This window comes from Mauremys reevesii, linkage group 5 (genome assembly GCF_016161935.1).
Source record: "Mauremys reevesii isolate NIE-2019 linkage group 5, ASM1616193v1, whole genome shotgun sequence".
Taxonomy (NCBI): Eukaryota; Metazoa; Chordata; order Testudines; family Geoemydidae; genus Mauremys; species Mauremys reevesii.
In genome coordinates, this window is record NC_052627.1 from 110,947,721 (window position 1) to 110,967,005 (window position 19,285).

Sequence of the window (19,285 nt, forward strand, 5' to 3'; positions counted from 1 at the left end):
GTACAATAACTAGTTTAAGATAATTATATCCAAGGATAACATGATTCAGAGGGACATACTAAAATCATCCAAAAGTTGAAAAACTGTGAAATACTTCAGTCATACGACTCATAATTTCCTGGATATACACACTACAATATAGACACTAGTGTAAAGTACATCCCATAGTACAAATGTATATACTTAGTATATATTTATGAAGTCACAGTAATTGATAGGTAAGACAGCAGTGCACCATTAAAAACAGAGAACCTGAGAGTGATTTCAATGGAACTCAAACTAGTGGTCAGTTTCTTTCCAGGAATCTCCTATTTCCAGCATTGCATCTTTCTTTCTCTCATAGAAAAACACATGAGGTTGATCCCAGATGACTGATAAGCCATGTTCAGTCTGTCTTTAGGATTAAGCTTCTAGAGTAGTAGACTAGTGTGTTTGATAAAAACAGATTTGACAAGCATGGAACACTTAGCAAGTTACAAGCAGTGTGGGATAGTGCATAATTCATGGCACAGTTTTTCACATTCAGCTGTTGAAATAATTAGAGTATGGACGGTTGGTTGCAGTAGTTTCAGATCATTGAGCACAACTGATCCATGATTGCCCTTAAATTCCTAAATTCCATTAATGGATTCTTGCTGTCATACCTCTAGTTTCCTTCATAGTATGTCCATTGGAGTAGGCCACAAATACTTCAGGATGGACAAACGTAGTATAGTCTTGTGTTTGAATGGTCTACCATTCCGCATTGTCCTTGGTTTTTGCAATCTAACAGATGAAATGGCAGTGTTTGGTCTTCAGTGGCCTATCTGAGGAACTGCCCTAAGTTTCCTCTTCTTGTATTAATAATCGTGATAACAATTCATAATCTTGAGGAAGATTGAGATTTTGCCTTTGTAGCTGCAAAGAGCTCACACATTTAAGGACAGATTCACAGCTGGTGTGTCATAGCTCCATGGTGATATGAAATTTGCACCAGCTGAAAATCTATTCCTAATTCACAACTCCTAAATTGCAATCAAAGCATCATTACTCACACTTCTAAGTCAGTTTACAAAATGTGACAGATACTGCAACTGCATGTGGGATCTTCGGGGACCATACTGTATTACATTTATGAATGTTCTATGTATCATTGTGGGCTAGGAATTGTATTCAGTTCCATGGAGGCAGGGCTATCACTCTCCTCCAGGAACTAAAATGGGGAGAGGGGGTGATTACTGCAGACCTTGAGATAGAAAGCAGTTCCAGAGAAGTATCACTCCTGGGATGGTTTGCATATACTGGTTCAAAGAGGTACCAGAGGCCCAACAAAAAAACAAAACAAAACAAAAACTGAGTTGGAAAAGACTCAGGGCCTTTCGTTTTTTATTTTAAAAAACCCATGACCTTTATAAATCTTGAATAAATGTACTCTGCTTATGAAGGCTGGCTGGTCACTGTCATTGTTCTTGGAGAGAAACTAAGGAGTAGGGGGCTGAACGTCCATCAGACCTGCTTGTGATAATCACAGTAAAGAAGAGGGGGATGCAGCCTAAGAGTTGGAGTCAGAAGGGAGTAGGACCTGGGTGTCTGTCCAGAGAAAGAACGGCTAGAGCCCTGAGACTCGAGAGAGCATTCCTTGAGAAAATCATGGAGGGGAATTAAAGGTACAGTTACCCCAAACTTATGACAGAGAATCCTCTCCCCAATCACAGTTATACTACCATAGTTAAAGGATCAGATACTATCACGAAATATTGCTAGCCAACAGCATAGTTCTGGCACAGCACTTTCACAGCCCATAGGCTAGCAGCAGCTAGCTGAGTTCTGGATGTTTTGCCAAGTATTGAAGGTCAAGTTTCAGTGCCATCCCTTGTATTTTGTATAGATTTTTGATGCAATATACGTGCTGTGAAGTTTGTCAACAAAAATTTGGAAGTGGGTTACTCGCATTACCTTTCACGGCTTTATCAATCACTAATTCTAACCAGGGACTCGTGCACTGTGGCACTATTTTCTCATCAAAAATCACAGCCACATCTGTATTTATTTTAATTAAGAAAGACCCTTATAAACAGAAAGACATCCAGTTCTTAGCTAGTAGGTCACTCAGTATTTCCTAGCATGGTGTTGATGCAGACAACTGTTTTCATAGTGCTATTAGAGCTTCCTGATATGAGGTCTGAAATGAAGTCTGGCTACTGCAGTTCCATGCTGATCAAACACATAACTTTTATTAGTAGATACTTTCTAGTGAATGCCAAATAGATTCTTTCAGACAGATGCTCTTCACTTTCACCTTCAGATACTTTCTGCTACATAAGCTGCAGTGTTGGTACATTTATAGTACAATTGAACCATCCTTTCCCTCCCCACCTATTCAGCTACTGCAAAACCACATCCATACAGAAAATCTGAACGGCTGACAAGTTTAGACTAGAATTTAAAGGTATTTAGGCACCTAAAGATGTAGACAGGCAACGCACCTAAGCACCTTTAAAAATCTGGCTCCTTGTGTACAGTTCTAGATAGCCTAAAACTGGTTATGTCATGAAGGGGAAATTAGAACCAAGACTTGACTGCTTGGATTTTTTGGCCTGCTTCAACGTCTGCAGTGGCAGCCCAGTGACGGCCCTTTTAATGATTGCTGCTGCTGCAAAGGGACGTTTCCAACTTTTGTAGCTGACCAGGATCTCCATTCATTACATCCCACATTTTGTGTAGCTATACAATTATAGTCAGGTCCCTTTTCATTCACTACAAGCCAGACTTTCTTTACATTTTTATAATCACATATCTAAGGTTACGTTCATCCTTGCCTTTATTGGCTAGGATAGGTTCCTCAGCCCCCCGCCCCCCCCCCCGCCTCCTCCAGCCTGGGTCTCCAGGCCAAGTCTACCATTTTCTATAAAACAACCATTTTACATAGTTCAGCATAAACTCCTCATTAAAACTATTCTAGTCCACTTTCCCTCCAACTAATTTTCCTACTACATTTAATTTTGTTTTCAATTTGCATTTCCTCCTGGATCATCCTTCTCTTTTTGCTTCAGAAGTTCTCTCCTTTTACTGATTCTACATCTCTTATCACCTCAATTGCTCCACTGGTTCAGGCCAATACAATTTGATTGCCTAACGTGAACAAGGCCCACTGAGATTTCAGCCAAGTTACCAAGTTTTAAACTGACTCGTGCTATTCTAATACATATTCAAACCACTTTTGATTTATATTGCTACTATTCTAGGTTATACAAGCTAGAATTTTAGAAATCCAATATAATATTTGTTTTTTCTATAAGATTAGACTAATCATTTCCATTTTCTTTTATAATTAGTCTCATTTGCTTGCTTTACATTACATTAGCAAGATGCTGCAATGCTTCCGTTCCAAACACAGCATAGAAGCAGAATGCCTTCAAAGATAAGGTTTAAGAATTTTCTGGAAGCATTTATGTTTATGCTGTTTTATGGCTATCTGGCAATTTGCATGGAGCTTGTACTTCAGTAAGAGCCAGCTGCACAGTAATGAGGCAGCAGGTCCTCAAGTAAGTCTCAAAAGTTTAGAGAGCTATTTTAAGGGTTCAGACGAGTGCCACAACCTGATTCTGTTTCAGCATAGTTACATTTATTTGGGAAGATAAGAATATCACAAGCAAGAAGCCTGCAAGAGTATTAGTGGGTCCATTAAGCCCCAGGGCATGGGTGCTGACTCCATGGGTGCTCCAGGGCTCAAGCACCCACAGAAAATAAAATAGTGGGTGCTCAGCACCCACCATTCAGAGGTGCCACTGACCAGCTGTTTGGCAGCTGGGGAAGGGCAAAGAGCGGGAGTGGGTGGGGGCCTCAAGGGAGGGGTTGGAACAAGAGTGAGAAGAGGCAGAGTGAGAGTGGGGCCTCGGAGCGGGGCAAGGGTGGAGGACACCCGGGGGGAAATAAAAGTCAGTGTGTATGTACCAGGCAGTAAAGAGAGTAATCAGGGAGAATAAGGACATTGCAAAGAAGCAAAATGGATTTTCTTTCCTTCACCTCAGAGGAAGCCAGAAATAACTACAACAGACCTAATCTTTTCAGGTAAGAAGATGAGACACTGTTAGAGACTGAGGTGTCAGAAGTAGTGTTGGAACAAATTCACACATTAAACAGCAATAAGTCACAGGACTGGATATGTTCATCCTAGAGCTCTGATAGAACTTAAATGAAACGACGGAACTAACAAAACAAAAAAAGTAAAAGGCAGTCTCTGAAGTCAGCTAATATACTAGGGGCTTTCAGGGTAGCAAGTGTTGTGTAAGGGGACTGTTGCTCCCTTACTAACATTCAGTGGGGGTGTTTTGGTTGCCTAGCTCCCAGCACTAACTGACTGTAGGGACAGTTCCAAAAGAAATTAAAACTGAAATGATCTCACTGGCACATGATAATGGACATATGGGACTAGATAAAAATATGACATGATATATGTCAGGGGATATGTACGCACTTATCGGACTATTGGGAGAACAAATATTTATTCCGTTAAGGATTCCTCTATCTATTGACATAGGTATTCAACGAATAGAAAATGTACAATTTGATTTAGTGAATCTTGGAGTCGGTAACAGAGGATTCATTGGTACAGATATTATAAGAAGGTTAAATTGATAGATATAAAAGCAAAAGTACTATGGAATGTTGAATAGGACAATAAGAAGCAAGAATAAGAAAAGTATGATATAGAAGGTACAAATATTAATAGATATTAGGTAGAGTAATAAGAGTAGTTATAAGTATAGAGTATAAGATAGAAAATAAGTGTAATAAGAGATAAGTTAAAGTTTAATAATAAGGTTAACAATACTAATAGTAAGTACACCTCTACCCCGATATAACGTGACCCGATATAACCCAAATTCGGATATAACGCGGTAAAGCAGCAGAGAGCCCCCGGCCCTTTAAAGCGCCACCCAAGCCCTGCTGCTTTACCGTGTTATATCCGAATTCGGGTTATATCGGGTCACGTTATATCGGGGTAGAGGTGTACTTACTATTAGTATTTTATTTCATTATTGCTGTGAAGGTACTGTAAATATACTAGAAGACAAGGAAGTGGGACTTGGAGAATGAATGGTCCTCATTATAGTTATCCTTTCTCTTTTACATGGATATCTAAACCAGAGTCAACGGGCATTGGTCTCTATGTTGTGAAAGAGGATATCAAGAAACAGTTGATAATAGATCCCACCTATTCTCTAAAGAAAGTAATGGTAGACTTAGAACATATGAATATTTCATGCCAAAATCCTCAATGTAAAAAGTACACTAACCCATATTTGAGGGTTGGAAAAAGTGGATGGAAACTCAGCTTCAACTGAGAACTCCAACCGATAAAATGAGAAGAGATTTGATGGGTACAATATTAGGAGGAACAGGTACAGGCTTAGGTGTGTTAAACAGCATAGATACCTAGGTATTGGTCAATAAATTAAATTCAGGGGCAACATTTGGGAGCAATTTCAAAACCTTTACCATCATCTCTGAATGATATGAGTGTTAGTCATCATTTTATCATGAATTTGCTTCCTGTCTGGGAAAAGATCATTTGACTACTCTAAAGACAGTAGAGGTATTGCAAGACAATGTATCCTTAGCTTTAGCATGTATACAGGCACAAACTTGGACAAATGATGTGGTAAGGATATTGTAAGAAATGGAATGAATGGGTATTTTTCCTCTTGAAGTAAGAATCATTATGTGGAAACATGCCTCTGAAGCCAAGAAGAGATTATACTCCTGGTGGAGGATGGTAAACTCCACATACAATCCTCAATTAAACCAAGCAACCACATTCATAATTATGATGTCTAAAGCCTATATTAAATGGATATCTCCGATTATGTCACTTGGGTTAAATATTAACGCAAGTGTAATGTGACCAATTGAACATAAACTTTGGGCAATAAAGTAGAATCAGACATGGAAAACGGTGGAACTTGAGGTTTGTATGGCAGAAGGAGGACTTGGATATCTTTGTAATAATGATGCAATTCAACATTATGACATATGTTTAAATGAAGAAAGAGGAAAATGCCATTACCAATTAGATCCTTTTCCATTTAATGGTTCAATTGTTGTATATGTTGGAAGAAAATGTGTATATATTAGAAGTTGGTGCACATTATTTGAAAAAAATTACATATACATATACATACACAACCTTTATAAAAACAAGTGCTTGTATAATGTTACCTCAGTGAGTGGTTGCGATTTCAAGTCTGCACTACCCAAAATTGAGAATGAGGAAATTAAAGATCAATATCAGATATGAGAGAATTAACCCAATCCCTTTAGGATTAAATATAAATTTAGTTAGGTAATTGAGGGATCATCCTGAATTACAAAGACAGTTACAAAAGGATCAGGAGAATGCACAGAAAGTTATGATCACTGTCCACCATTCCACTAAGAAAACTGAACAAGTATTGAGCATATAGGAAGTGATACCAGACATAGATGGTGGGAAGTGTTTTTAGGACGGTCCCCCACAGCAATGGGATTCTTTAATGTAGTTTTTCATCCAATTGTAATAGTCTTAGCATTCCAAATTTTAATGATAATTACACTTATTGTCCTGGTATACTGGGTCAAGTGAAAATTCAAACAACTAAAGTACATGCAGATCCCCTACCTGAAAAGGAATTATTATGAAACATCAAGGAGTGTAACCAAAGTGAGAATTGAGGGTGATGAGGGATTGTGCCAGTATAAAGATATGATGGCTTGGTTTCCGGCAAAGGAAAGCCTTGAGTCTGCTCTAGACAAGACCCCACGCTCATTCAACTCACTGGATTACGAAAATGCTGGATAGATAAATGAGTTTATCATACCAGCGAGGAGAGTGTACCAGAGTCTTTCTTTTCCTTTCTTTTTCACTTGCATAACTTCTGGGTAGTTTGCATCACCATGTATAAATATCTTCTGTCTGTGTGTTCCACTCTATGCATCCGAAGAAGTGAGCTGTAGCCCACGAAAGCTTACGCTGAAATAAATTTGTTAGTCTCTAAGGTGCCACAAGTACTCCTGTTCTTTTTATGGATATAGACTAACACACCTGCTAGTCTGAAACCTGTCATGGAGATACTGACAGCCAGGAGAGGGGAAGGGGTGAGAAACATCATAACAATTCACCTCTCCCAGTTAGCATTTCAAAGGTAGTGTTAGTAGGCTAGATGCTTTAGGGAAATTATAATTAATGATAGTTTATAGTTAAAAATCCAACATGGCTACCGCTATTATTTTCTATTAGGAATTCCCAAATGGAGGACACAGACTAAATTGACCAATAGCAAATCAGAAACAAGGGTTGAACAAAGTTCAGGAGGATGACTCAAAACACCTGCAGGGAGGGGACAGCTAAATTAACAAATCAATTTAGAATGATAGGCAGACCAATATTGAAGTACCTTGGGTCCAAAATTTGGGGTAACATGTTCATTGAGGATAGGACAAGAAATAATGGGCTTAATTTGCAGCAAGGGAGATTTAGGTTAGATATTAGGAAAAACTTTCAAATTATAAGAGTAGTTGAGCTCCGGAATGGGCTTCTAAGGGAGGTTGTGGAATCTCCTTCAATTAAGGGTTTCAAAAACAGGTTTGACAAAAACTTGTCAGGGATGGTCTAGGTTTACTTGGTCTTGCCTCAGTGCAGTGGGCTGGACTTGATGACTTTTCAAGCCACACATTTCTGATTCTATAAAGTGGCCATAGTATGTAGCATACATGCATAGCTTCTTCAGATCTTTGTAAGACTATCAGCATTCTCATTTTCAAAACATTTCTCAGTGTTGTCAGCAAAATCATCCAACAGCAGATATGTGCATGTGCATGCATCAATGAGCCACTGATGTGAAAGGGCTGTCTTCAGCAGATATTTATAAAATTTCCCCCACCCCTAAAACTCTGATTTTCTCAGTTATAAGGTGAGTAAATCAGGCGTGACCTGCTGTGACATATCTGAGGTACAATACAGTCTAGTGAGTATCTGTGCCACCCCTGCCCTCTAATCTGGGATGCCCTTGACACTGCTTTGCCGCTGTAGCCTCCAATCAGGACTGTTCGCAAAATAACCACCACCATGTAAGTCACTCCCAACTTTGTGTGCATCTGCAGCCTACGAATCACTCCTAGTCTCTTACCAGCCTGAATTACATTGCAGGGTGACTCCAGCACACTCCCAGTCCCAGATTTTTCCCCAGAAACATATGTCCTGTTCAGCCCTCTCCTGAACAATACAAGCTTATAAAAAATCCATCATTTAATTAACAGAAATGATATGCATCTATCTTGTTACCCCAAATGGAGCTTCTCAAACACTTCATTTAAACATACTGTATTAGATAAAACAATAAAACAAGTTTATTAACTACAAAAAAGATAGATATTGTGAGTACAAGTAATGAGGCATAAAAGTAAAAAATGGTTACAAGAAATAAAGATAATTAACTAGTGCCTAATCTAAGTTTTTCTCATCACATGCTCTGAACAGTCTTACTGGCCAAACTTATTAGGCCAGGACCTCTTCTTCTATTTAATGGCTGCTTCCTTTGTTCCTTCGGGTGCAGTGAATCGATGGATAGAGAGCGAGGAGGAGGGGGGTACATTGGGGTGTCTGCCCCTTCTTTTTATAATCCTGTCTTCCCTTGGAGAACCATTTCTGGCTGGGAGCATGGTGACAGGTGACTGCATGGACGGGGACTCCATGCTGCTTCTTTGCTAAGTAGATTTTTCACCCTTGTCCCCTTTCCACTTAGCAAGTAATTGCCTATTGACCTTGTTTACACTAAGCTGAGGTGTCAGCTTGCCCTTTGTCTCTGAGGAACTGGTTTGTCCACTCCCCAGACGTGGAAAATATTTTAGTAACACCACCAAGTAGAATCTTATAACTTCACATACAATGATGCCACACATTTTACCAGGACAATAATGACAAGAAAATTAGGAGCTTTGAAATGATACCTCACAAGCATACCTTGGACAAAGATTATTACAATAGTGTGAATATAGGGGTACAGGGGTGAATACAGGGATACAGTCCATCACACTGCCCAAGTGGCTTGCCTACAATAAAAACATCTTATACAGCTTCAGAAACAATACACAGTACATGTAGTAACTGCCACCATAGGCACCAACTCCGTGGGGTGCTCTGGGGCTGGAGCACCAACACGGAAAAAATGATGGGTGCTGGGCATCCACTGGCAGGCCCTCCCCCTCCCCCCAGTGCCTCCTGCCTGCCTGCGGGCCCTGTTGATCAGCGCCTCCCGTTCCCTCCCCACACATCCTGCCCATCGCGATCAGCTGTTTCACAGCATTCAGGAGGCTCGCGGGGGGGATAGGGGGAGCAGTGAGGACGCAGTGTGCTGGGGGGAGAGGGTGGAAAGAGGGGGGTGTGGGCAGAGGCGAGGCCTGGGGCAGAGCCAGGGGTCAAGCACCGCCCCCCCCCCGCACATTGGTAAGTCAGCGCTTGTGACTGCCACACCATTTATGGCTGTTTCTGGACCAGGTGATCAGTCCTACACTCTGCAGATGCACTGAGACACAACATCACAATGTTTTAGGTAAGCTGAAATTATTTTTGTTGCAGCCTATCAGGCTGTGTCTCCACAACTTTGTGGCTATCACAATAATGGATTAATTAATATTATCATCATAATGTAAGAAAGGTGTAAACTCAACAAATGGCCACTTTACTTCTGAATGAGAGCGTCCACACAGAGGTTTAAGATGCTGTTGTAACCCATCTAGTGGCACCGAGACCACTTGGAGAGAGGGGGAGGGAAGAGATAAAATGAGTCTGCTCTACAGCCTTAGCTAACACCCAGCTGGCTTTTTGCTCACGTGGTAGCGGCTCATGCACTAAGCTCCAGAGATCTCAGCTTCAATCCCACCCACCAATGACCAGGTGCTGTTGGTGTTGCACTGTAACTTATGCACCTTAACTTCACACCTTTACTGTCATACCATCTAGATAGTCACTCAATAAGGGAAGAGAATAGGGGGAGGATATCTTAATTCCTTTAGTATAAAATGCTTTTAACTGATTTTCCATGACACCTGCATAAATGGGGTCTACGGATATTCAGGCTATGTCTACACTAGCACTTACTGCGGATTAACTTATGTTGCTCAGGGATATGAAAAAGCCACCCTCCCTGAGCAACACAAGTTACATCAAGCTAAGGGCTGGTGTAGACAGTACTATGCTGGTGGGAGAGATTGTCCTGCTGACATAGCTACTGCTGCTCACAGGGCTGGCATAGTTAAACCGATGGGAGAGCTTTCTCCTGTCAGCACAGCTGCTGCAGTTTCCCCACTGTAAACTGTCTAGCATAACCGTGGCCTCAGATACAAATCTCTCTACTGGCAAAGGAGCAGCCACACAATTAGCATCAGAGTGGTCAAGCAATGAATAATAATGGTTCATTTAACATCTCAGTCATCAATATAGTCTGTGCCCTCAGTGCTAAGAAAACGTGAGTTTTTACCATGGGGTAACTAACATGCATTAGCTGTCCCACTGTAAAAACATGGTAGAGATAGGACACGTTAGTTTCAACAAAAGGCAAATTAGGTGAGGTCAGCTCCATGCCCCCCCCGCATCCAACCAATGCAAAGGAGGAACAGGATAATTCATTTTTTAAAAAATCCTTGATTTTGGCAGCACAGAGCAGTAAACTTGTCAAAATGAAGAACATCACTAAAATATATCACATCAAAATATGAAGCATACATAAAAGGCTATGAAATTAAAATATCCATAAACAATTCAGTAGAAATTTTAACATTTATGTATGTAACCAGGGGCGGCTCTAGTAAGTTCGCCACCCCAAGCACGGCGGCACGCCGCGGGGGGCGCTCTGGCGGTCGCCGGTCCCGCGGCTCCGGTGGAGCATCCGCAGGCACGCCTCCGGGAGGTCCACCAGAGCCGCCTGCCACCCTCCCGGCGACAGGCAGAGCGCCCCCCGTGGCGCGCTGGGGTCTGGAGCCGGCCCTGTATGTAACCAATGAAGCAATAAAAGAGTGAAGTGTGCACTTCAGTGTTTGCAGGATGGCAAATTCCTTACAGAAATAAGGGTTTTTAATAAGTTTTCATTTACAAAGGGCACAGAGAAAAAAAACACATCTTACTGGAAGTCCAAAACACCTCTGAATGTTACAGGAATGTACAACTGTTTTAGGTATATGGATTCTTTGGGAGAGATAATGGAAAAAGTATGAAGCTAGTGCCGCCTAAAGGCTCAGAAACAAAAAGGCAAATTAAAAGAACCTAAAATGTATTTATTTTAATTTTGTGACTTTTGGGTGCATAACTCATGATTTTTGAATACTTGTGGTTGTATAATTATATTTAGAAAAAATTACAATAGAAATTTACGTTTGAGAAGGATTTCACAGAAGATAGTATAGTGCCCTCTGGGCCAGATTTTTAAAGGTATTTAGGTGACTAGTGGGACTTTCAAAAGCATTGAGACATTGACAACCTTTAAAAACCTGGCCTGTAGAGACTGTTTGCGAACCATATTCTACACACCAGTGGCAAAGGAGGAGGGTGCTGGATAGCAAGGCAAAATAACAGTTGACAAAAGCAATTTTGACTGGTGGATTAAAGGAAACTTAAGTTTGACATCAACCCTGGAAATCAGTCAGCCTTGATGTGATATGATCCTAAAGAATACACCGGTGTATTAAAAAAAACAGAATTAAAAACTAATTAAAACAGAATTAAAAAGAATATAAACAGGAAGTGCTACGCTAGAAACACTGAGATGTGATTGCTGAACCTACTAGCAACGATGAATATTTTAAAATGATTATTGCTCCTAAAATATCATCTAAACAGCACAATGACATTCCTCTGCCATGGGTTAAGGAAGGTGACTGAAGTGCTAAGAGTAATAAAAATAACAGTTTAAAAATAAAGAACTTAAAGGAGCGAAACTTGACTTCCAGGCGATGAAAGGAGCAGGCCCATTCAGGCCGTGAGAAATGCAGTTCCGACACATCTGTGAAGCGCGACGAGGCTTTATACAGACACAGACACTGACACGGGGTGCGTTTAAACAGTGGCCACGCTCATTTCCAGAGGGCGGGTAGGACACGTCTCCGTGACCCGCTCAGCACAGGGTATCGGACAGGGCAGAGCTGCCTGGTCTAGGCATTGGGATGCGCTGCCCTGCAATGGGGGCAGCCCCTCTGCCCGGCCTGCACCCCGCGCTCAACCCCAGCTCCGAACCCGCCTCCAGGTGTCTGGCCAGCCTGGGCCACCGCTTCGGGCCCCTCTCCCGGAGAGCAGCAATTCCCAAGCCAGGGCAGCGTGAAGGCAGCGGCTTCAGCAGCCGCTACTGAGCATGCTCACTTCACTGGCGCATGCTCAGAACCAGCCGTCCCACCCCCTCCTATTTCTCTCCGGTGCGCGCTGCCGGGGCATCCCGGCGACCCGCATCGTGGCAGGCAGGGACGGGGAGGGGATTGGAAGCGCCGCTAGCTCAACCGGCTGGTAAAGGCGGCGCTGCTGCGCGCAGCGATGGGGCTGCGCCTGGGGAGGCCAGAGCCGGAGAGTTCGGCTCGGATGTTCCCGCCGTGGGACCAGGGGCAACGGCCGCTCCTCCCCATCGTCCCTTAAAGGGCTAGTAGCAGCGCCCCTCTCACTGTGCGAATCAGCCCCTACCGCAGCCGTGGCGCCGCTCTCGGTCACTGCTTCTCTCCGCTCGTTGTCTCTCGCTTCCTCCCTCCGTTCCCTTTCACTTCCGGGGTCAGAGTTGCCGCGGTTGCTACTCGGTAACCAGCCTTTGCCTGGAGCCTGGGCAGCGGAGCCGGCAGCCGCCCGCGCTCTCTGAAGGCCCCGGTCCCCCCATGGCCAGTAACCCGCAGCCCCAGCCCCCGCCGCCACCGCCCCCTCCTCCGCCCCCACAGCAGCAGCCGCCGCTGCCCGGGGCCTCCGGAGGGGGCGGCGCGGTGGAGCCCGAGCTGGTGTCCGTGATCGTTAATCACCTGAAGAGCCAGGGGCTGTTCGACCAGTTCCGCCGAGACTGCCTGGCCGACGTGGACACCAAGGTACGGGGCGGGGCTGGGCAGGTCTGAGGAGGGGGTGAGGGACACAGACCTGCCCCGGCTCTGCGGGAACATCCGCCTCCGCTGGCTGGGCTGGGGCCGCCCCGGTCGGGGGCCGGCCGGCCGGCTGTCTGGCTGTCTCCTCGAGGCGCGCAGCAGGGTCCGCTCTGGTGAGCCGCGAGCGTTGCCTGAGGTGAGGCAGGGCTGCCCAGGGCACGGAGCCGGCGGGTGTTCGCAGCGTTGCGGAGACTCCTGCCTGGCTAGAGTGTCCGGGGCATATCGCTCCCCATGGGCAGGGGACACATCGCAGCCGCACATCAGCGCTTTGCCTCTTGCACTAGACCGCTGACATCCTCGTTAGCGACAGATCCGTGGCGGTTCCTTGTTCTGCCTTCCCAAGGAATGAGCTCTCCGGTGTGCTCCCCTCGAAATCAGTTACCAGTGACTGACTTCACTAAGATCGTGCCATTTGTTTAGAGAGGCTGGCCAGTGGGCCCTGGTTTTAGAAGAACATGCTGTTTATGTAGGTTATATAAACATGCTTCCAATACGGGTCATAAAACGGTTATAGGTGAATAGGTTTCGGTAGATGGTCTTTGCCCATCAGAGGATGGCAGACTGTGTCCTGGTATTTGTATCGACTCAGCAGTTAAGATCTAGGGTGTTTTTTTTAAAGTTTCTCAGCTCTTGTTATTAGGAAAATGAGTTTAAAGCACCTCTTTTTTTTTTTTAACATCTAATCTCACTTTTTTTGCCCTTTTAGCCTGCCTATCAAAATCTGAGACAACGTGTTGACAACTTTGTTTCCAACCACCTGGCAACTCACACTTGGAGTCCTCATCTCAATAAAAATCAGCTGAGAAATAATATTAGGCAGCAGGTTCTCAAGTAAGTCACAAGTTGTGTTAATATTCTGCTGTTTTAAAAGGTGAATGGAAACCTCCAATGACAGGTGAATGGAAACCTAATTAGACAAAGAAGTTCCACAACTTCTACGAAGAGAGAATAGAGAGAATATTTTCTTAGCTTGAAGGGTTGGCATTGCATCAGATTATAATAGTTAAAGTCAGTCATGTGATATGTTGTAATAGCTTCACATGTAGGGATTCTAGCACTACTGCTACCTCATAAGTAGGTGATTCAGCAAGTTACTAGTTGTTGTTAGGTTTTGTGGGTTAAATATTTGGTTATTAATAGGATTGTGGATATGATAATCCATGTATGTAGAAGCACAAGTCAGTTACTCAAAATCATGTTCACAAAACAAGAATTCTTAGACAGACATGATTTCTACAGACAGCAAAAAGTTTTGTAAGATTGCTGGTAAACAGTCATATCCAAATAACTTAGAATAAGCATTTACAGTGACCACACTTTGTGCCATAAACACATTTACCTCATTCTCCTCTGCCTAGTGTTGCCAGATACACTAATATAAGAAGCAGCCTAATGTTGCTCCAGACTAACATGTGTAGATTAGGGGTGTCTTCCTGTCAACTTTAGTGACAGATGAGAAACTTGAGAACAAAAGTACTGGCTATGTAAATAGTGAGCCTTTGCCACCTGTTGCACAAGTTAGTTGTAGGAATTAGCACTTGAGGATAGCGCAAAGACAAGTGTTTTGTAATTCAGATTTGATGAGACCTGGTTTCCATTTATGGTGTTAAGTGAGGTGTAGCCACAGACAGCCTATGCAGTTTTCTAGAGTGTGATGAACAAAAGATAGGCCATTAGGAAGCTAACTGATTCAACACTTAACCTTTCTGTTTAAATACAGGTAAGTTAATTATCTGAACTCCACTGTTTAGTAGCTGTCACCTAATGCCATACTGAGAAATCTTGACATTGGGATTATGAAGACAAATGATATAGTGCTGACACATTCCAGGGTGCCCCTTCTGCATGGAATACCCTCCTCAAACTGATTTATAAAGATAAATACCCTCTTATCTAAGTCCCTGCCCAAAACCCACTATTATCGCAGTGCCTACAAGAAGTTAGCTATTGATGGCATGGTGGTATAGCTTTTATTACTATCTTTCATATTCTGCAAGCTTTTTTTTGGACAGGAACTGTTTATTCCTGTGTGTGTTGATAGACGTTTTGAGTACTACCTAGACACAAGTCCGCTATGGGGGTTCCTGAAGCAAGTGAAAAAAAGTTACTTTCTGAGAACTTAGTGCTTTATTGGAAGTTGTGTGTGTGGAAGGAACACCCTTTAGATAAACCAGATCTGTTTAAGGTAGCTTGTGGGAATAAATTTCCTTATATTTAAATATTAAAATGATTTTGTTTCAGGTCTGGAATGTTGGAGTCTGGAATTGACAGAATTATTTCTCAGGTTGTGGATCCAAAGATCAACCACACATTCAGACCTCAGGTGGAAAAAGCTGTTCATGAGTTTTTAGCCACATTAAATCACAAAGAGGAAGCAAGCCCCAGTACAGCCCCTAGTGAGGAAAAAGCAGATGCTTCCATCACAGTACAAGGTATTTTGCCATTACTCTATGTTGTCTGTTTTCTACTTGGTTTTCTCCTCTTGGCAAGTGGTATTATTGATCATCACTAGTTCTGCTGTTAACACTAAATATTTGAGGTGTCAGTAAGATGAGCTTTGTGAGAGAGAACAGCCCAGGATACTGATTTGTTGCTGCTTTGAGGGGTGAGGAGAAGAGACGAACACTTATCACAATTTCACTACTACTTGAAGTTACAAGGAAATCAGTCTGTCCTAGAAGTGACAATCTCAAAGTTAAATACTGACGTTCACAACAGGATCAAGTAGGATCTAGGCTATGAAAGATGAGTAGCCAATTATGTACTGAGATGTAACTGTCTTAATGCAGTTCTTTTGTTTGGAAAGATTTTTGGGCATTTAGGCTGTCCTTAAGATACCTTAATTCTGTCCCTTCTGCATATGTATTATAATAGTCTAATTATTCAATTTTTCTCTTAACAGACTTCTGAGATTCGAGTTTAATTTGAAAAGTCCTTCCCCTTCAAAAAATAATAACCAGTCAGTGTAGAAATATTTCTTTTTAACAAATGTTATGGAAAACTTGGTTAGCTAAAACGTTTTATTTCTTTTCTAATTCTTTAAGGTGTTTCTACTACTGCTCCTAGTGCTAATGTAGCTAGTGACGCCATGTCCATTTTGGAAACAATAACTTCTCTTAACCAGGAAGCAAGTGCTGCCAGGGCTTCAACAGAGAATACAAATTCCAAGAACAGTGACAGAACTTCAAAAAGATTCTCATCTCAACAGAGTGTTGATGGTAGCACAGAGAGAGAGCAAGACTTGCCAGACCAAGAGAAACCCATTTGTGATTCTTCAGAAGGAAGTGAAGCAGTTGCAAAGTGTGAAGATTTAAATGAACTCCCCTGTCCAAGTGAAGAAATCAAAAATTCAACAAAAGATGTTAACAATTTAATTCATCCAAGCAAAGAAATTCTACAGGAAAGTGATGACCAGAAAAGTAAATTAACAGATAAAGGTGACAGGAAACCAGAGAGCACCGAAAAAGGGGAAAGAAAAAAAGAGAAAAAAGAAAAGAATGACAAGAAGTTTGACCATTCAAAGAAGAATGATGATGCCTTAAAAGCAAAAGAAGAGAAGCAAGTGAAAGAGAGAGAGGCAGAATCAGTAAAACAGTTGGCTCCTGAAAAAAGCAGCAGTAAACACAAGATGATAGAAGGTGTAAAAGAAGGTATAGAAAAGGCAACTTAAAAAATATTGTGGGATGGAGGGACATTTTGTATTGGTGTGGGGGTTTTCAAAGGTGAATTTAGAAAGTGAAAAGATGTTGGGCCAATAATATTGTTAACTGTAGTCCCCTTTAACTAGCCATGGAACAGTAAGCGTATAAAGTCAACAGTAATGCTAGCTTTCCCCCACAAAGGCCAGAACCCTCATCTGAACAGGTGGACTTGTAAGAGAAGCCTAAATCTTGCTTAGCTTACTAACACAATGTGAATAGCTCCATTGTAGTCAGTGGGGTTATACTTGTGGTTAAAGCAAACATTTGGTCTATAATTCAAACTGGGTTCAGAAATAATGTATCTCTTCTGTGTACCAGAGTTTTAAAAATGACAATAAACTTTTCTTAGGAAATGAGCTAAACACATTGGTTTGATAAGTTGCATGGTATAACTCTCTTTTTTTCTTCTTCTTTTTTTTTAAAGAACATATCTTGGAGGATTCAGACGTGGATTTACTCAGTGATATCACTGTTAGCTCTGTCCATACCAGTGACCTCTCTTCCTTTGAAGAAGAAAGTGAAGAGGAAGCTGTGGTTTCCGATAGCACTGAAGAAGGAGAGATCACATCAGATGGTAAAAATAATATAAAAAGAATACATTTGTTAGCAATATCCTGGCTGGTGTATTTCCCTGCCATTTGAATACATAGTACCTTACAGACTGATCTATTTTGAAGTATATTTTATCATACATGTGTAGGGTGATAATAGAGAATATTTCTTTTGGGGGTGGAATTCATAGCATTTCTGCTGTTAGTAAATAATAGTCAAAATAGATAATTTGGCATTTTAAAATAAAAAATATTTATATAGTCCAGTACTTTTAAAATTATTTTTTGTATATTATTTCAAGATGTAGTGGTAACACTTCATAAAAATGCCTTCTGATTTTTGTGCTGTTCTATTATTTTTTTTCCTTTTATGTGAAATTTGTGTAAATGCACATCTGCACTGCATGCTTCTTTCTGCAGCATGGGGAGTGCATACATAGGTTGCTCCCCTTAGTATGAATGTAAATAGCCGTGTAGATGGTGAGCACAGCTTAGGTGAATTGAGTAGACATGCCTGAAGGTGTGAGTATGTACCTGAGTACATATCCTACAAGATGTCTATTTCCTCAAGCCTGTGTCTCCCTTATCTACATCTGCATGTAGATAAACATGCAACACTGCTGTTTTTAGTGATGTCAGGCTTACAGAAGACTACCGAAATGGTTCCAAAGCAGTCAATCCTACCCAGGAGAAAATTCTGTTGACTGCTGTTTTTAGCAGTGTAGTGTCCTGCTGTCTCCCTGCTGCCAGTGCCTTTCCCCACCACAGGGAACTGCTGGAGTCTTTCTCTGCTGTAGGAAAAGATTCTGGCAGGGAGAAGGCACCAGGGAATGACTCTGCCAGCACCCCACTGCTGGAGCCTTTCCTTGCTGCAGTGAAAGGCTCTGGGAGCTGTTGAAGCCTTTCCCTGCTGCCTCCCCCGTTAGAGCCTTTCACTGGCATATAACTACACACCACAGTGGGACTCAGCCTGCTTTTCACTGCAGTGTGTAGCTGCATGTACACTATGTGGCGCTGCCAGTGGTGTGTATTGTAGATTTAGCCTTAGACTGATATTCTGACTTGAACCCAGGTGTAGTGTGAGCAGATCATTTGGGGATCAGGGAGTTGTTACAGCCCTAGGATTGCAGGAATTCCCAAAGGCTACGTGATTTTGGTGGAGACGATCGGGATAGGTCCAGATTTAGGATTAGTGGATGTGGGGGGTTCTCATTTGTGATCTTTTCCTTTCTGTCCTCTCCTAGTCCTGGGCAGCTCTAAAATTCTTTGATACATTGAGGCTTTAGGGAATATGGAGGTTCCTGTAGTCAACAGAATTTTCTCCTGGTTTGGATTGACTGCTTTGGAACCATTTCGGTAGTCTTCTGTAAGCCTGTCATCACTGTAAAATTTCATTGTGCCCAGAAATGAGTGGGAAGAATTGAGTTAACTAAGATGACATTGACTGCACAGTTACAGACAACTTAAACCATGACAAATTGGATTCAGCATTGTCAGTTATGGCTAAATTTTGTAATGTATTTCAGGGATGTAGCTCTGTTGCATTGGTAAAGCCCAAACATACAGTATGTGTGTTTACTGAATAAACCTGACAAAATAAAATGATAGATTTGCTTGTGTTATTTCAACCAGCATAGTACCTCAGCATTAACTGATCCATACATGAACTTAGGTCACCTGTATAGTTCCTGTACAGAAAAAGTCCATGATTTCTAAATCCACAAATATTGTGCTGGTTTTTTTTGGTATATGAATAATGTTTGATTTTTACAGATGGGGCTTTACCAATGCAGTGTAGCTGCATCCCCAAAATACATGTGGGGATTGTCTTCATTACAAAATTTAGCCATAGCTGATGTAATGCTGTACGCAATTTGTCATGGCTAAAATTATATATAAAATGTCCTTATCTAT

At 42.0% G+C, this 19,285-nt stretch overlaps 1 protein-coding gene across 2 annotated transcripts in view; it reads left to right on the plus strand.

Moving 5' to 3' along the window:
- Positions 1-12,449: 12,449 nt before the first annotated feature.
- Positions 12,450-19,285, plus strand: part of BOD1L1 (biorientation of chromosomes in cell division 1 like 1) — a 52,772-nt gene continuing 45,936 nt past the window's right edge. For both annotated transcript variants that reach the window (XM_039539838.1, XM_039539840.1), the window contains exons 1-5: positions 12,450-13,065; positions 13,826-13,950; positions 15,361-15,551; positions 16,164-16,769; positions 17,245-17,394. In XM_039539838.1, coding sequence (XP_039395772.1) covers positions 12,865-13,065; positions 13,826-13,950; positions 15,361-15,551; positions 16,164-16,769; positions 17,245-17,394 — 1,273 coding nt within the window. In that variant the 5' untranslated portion in view covers positions 12,450-12,864. The remainder of the gene's footprint in view (positions 13,066-13,825; positions 13,951-15,360; positions 15,552-16,163; positions 16,770-17,244; positions 17,395-19,285) is intronic.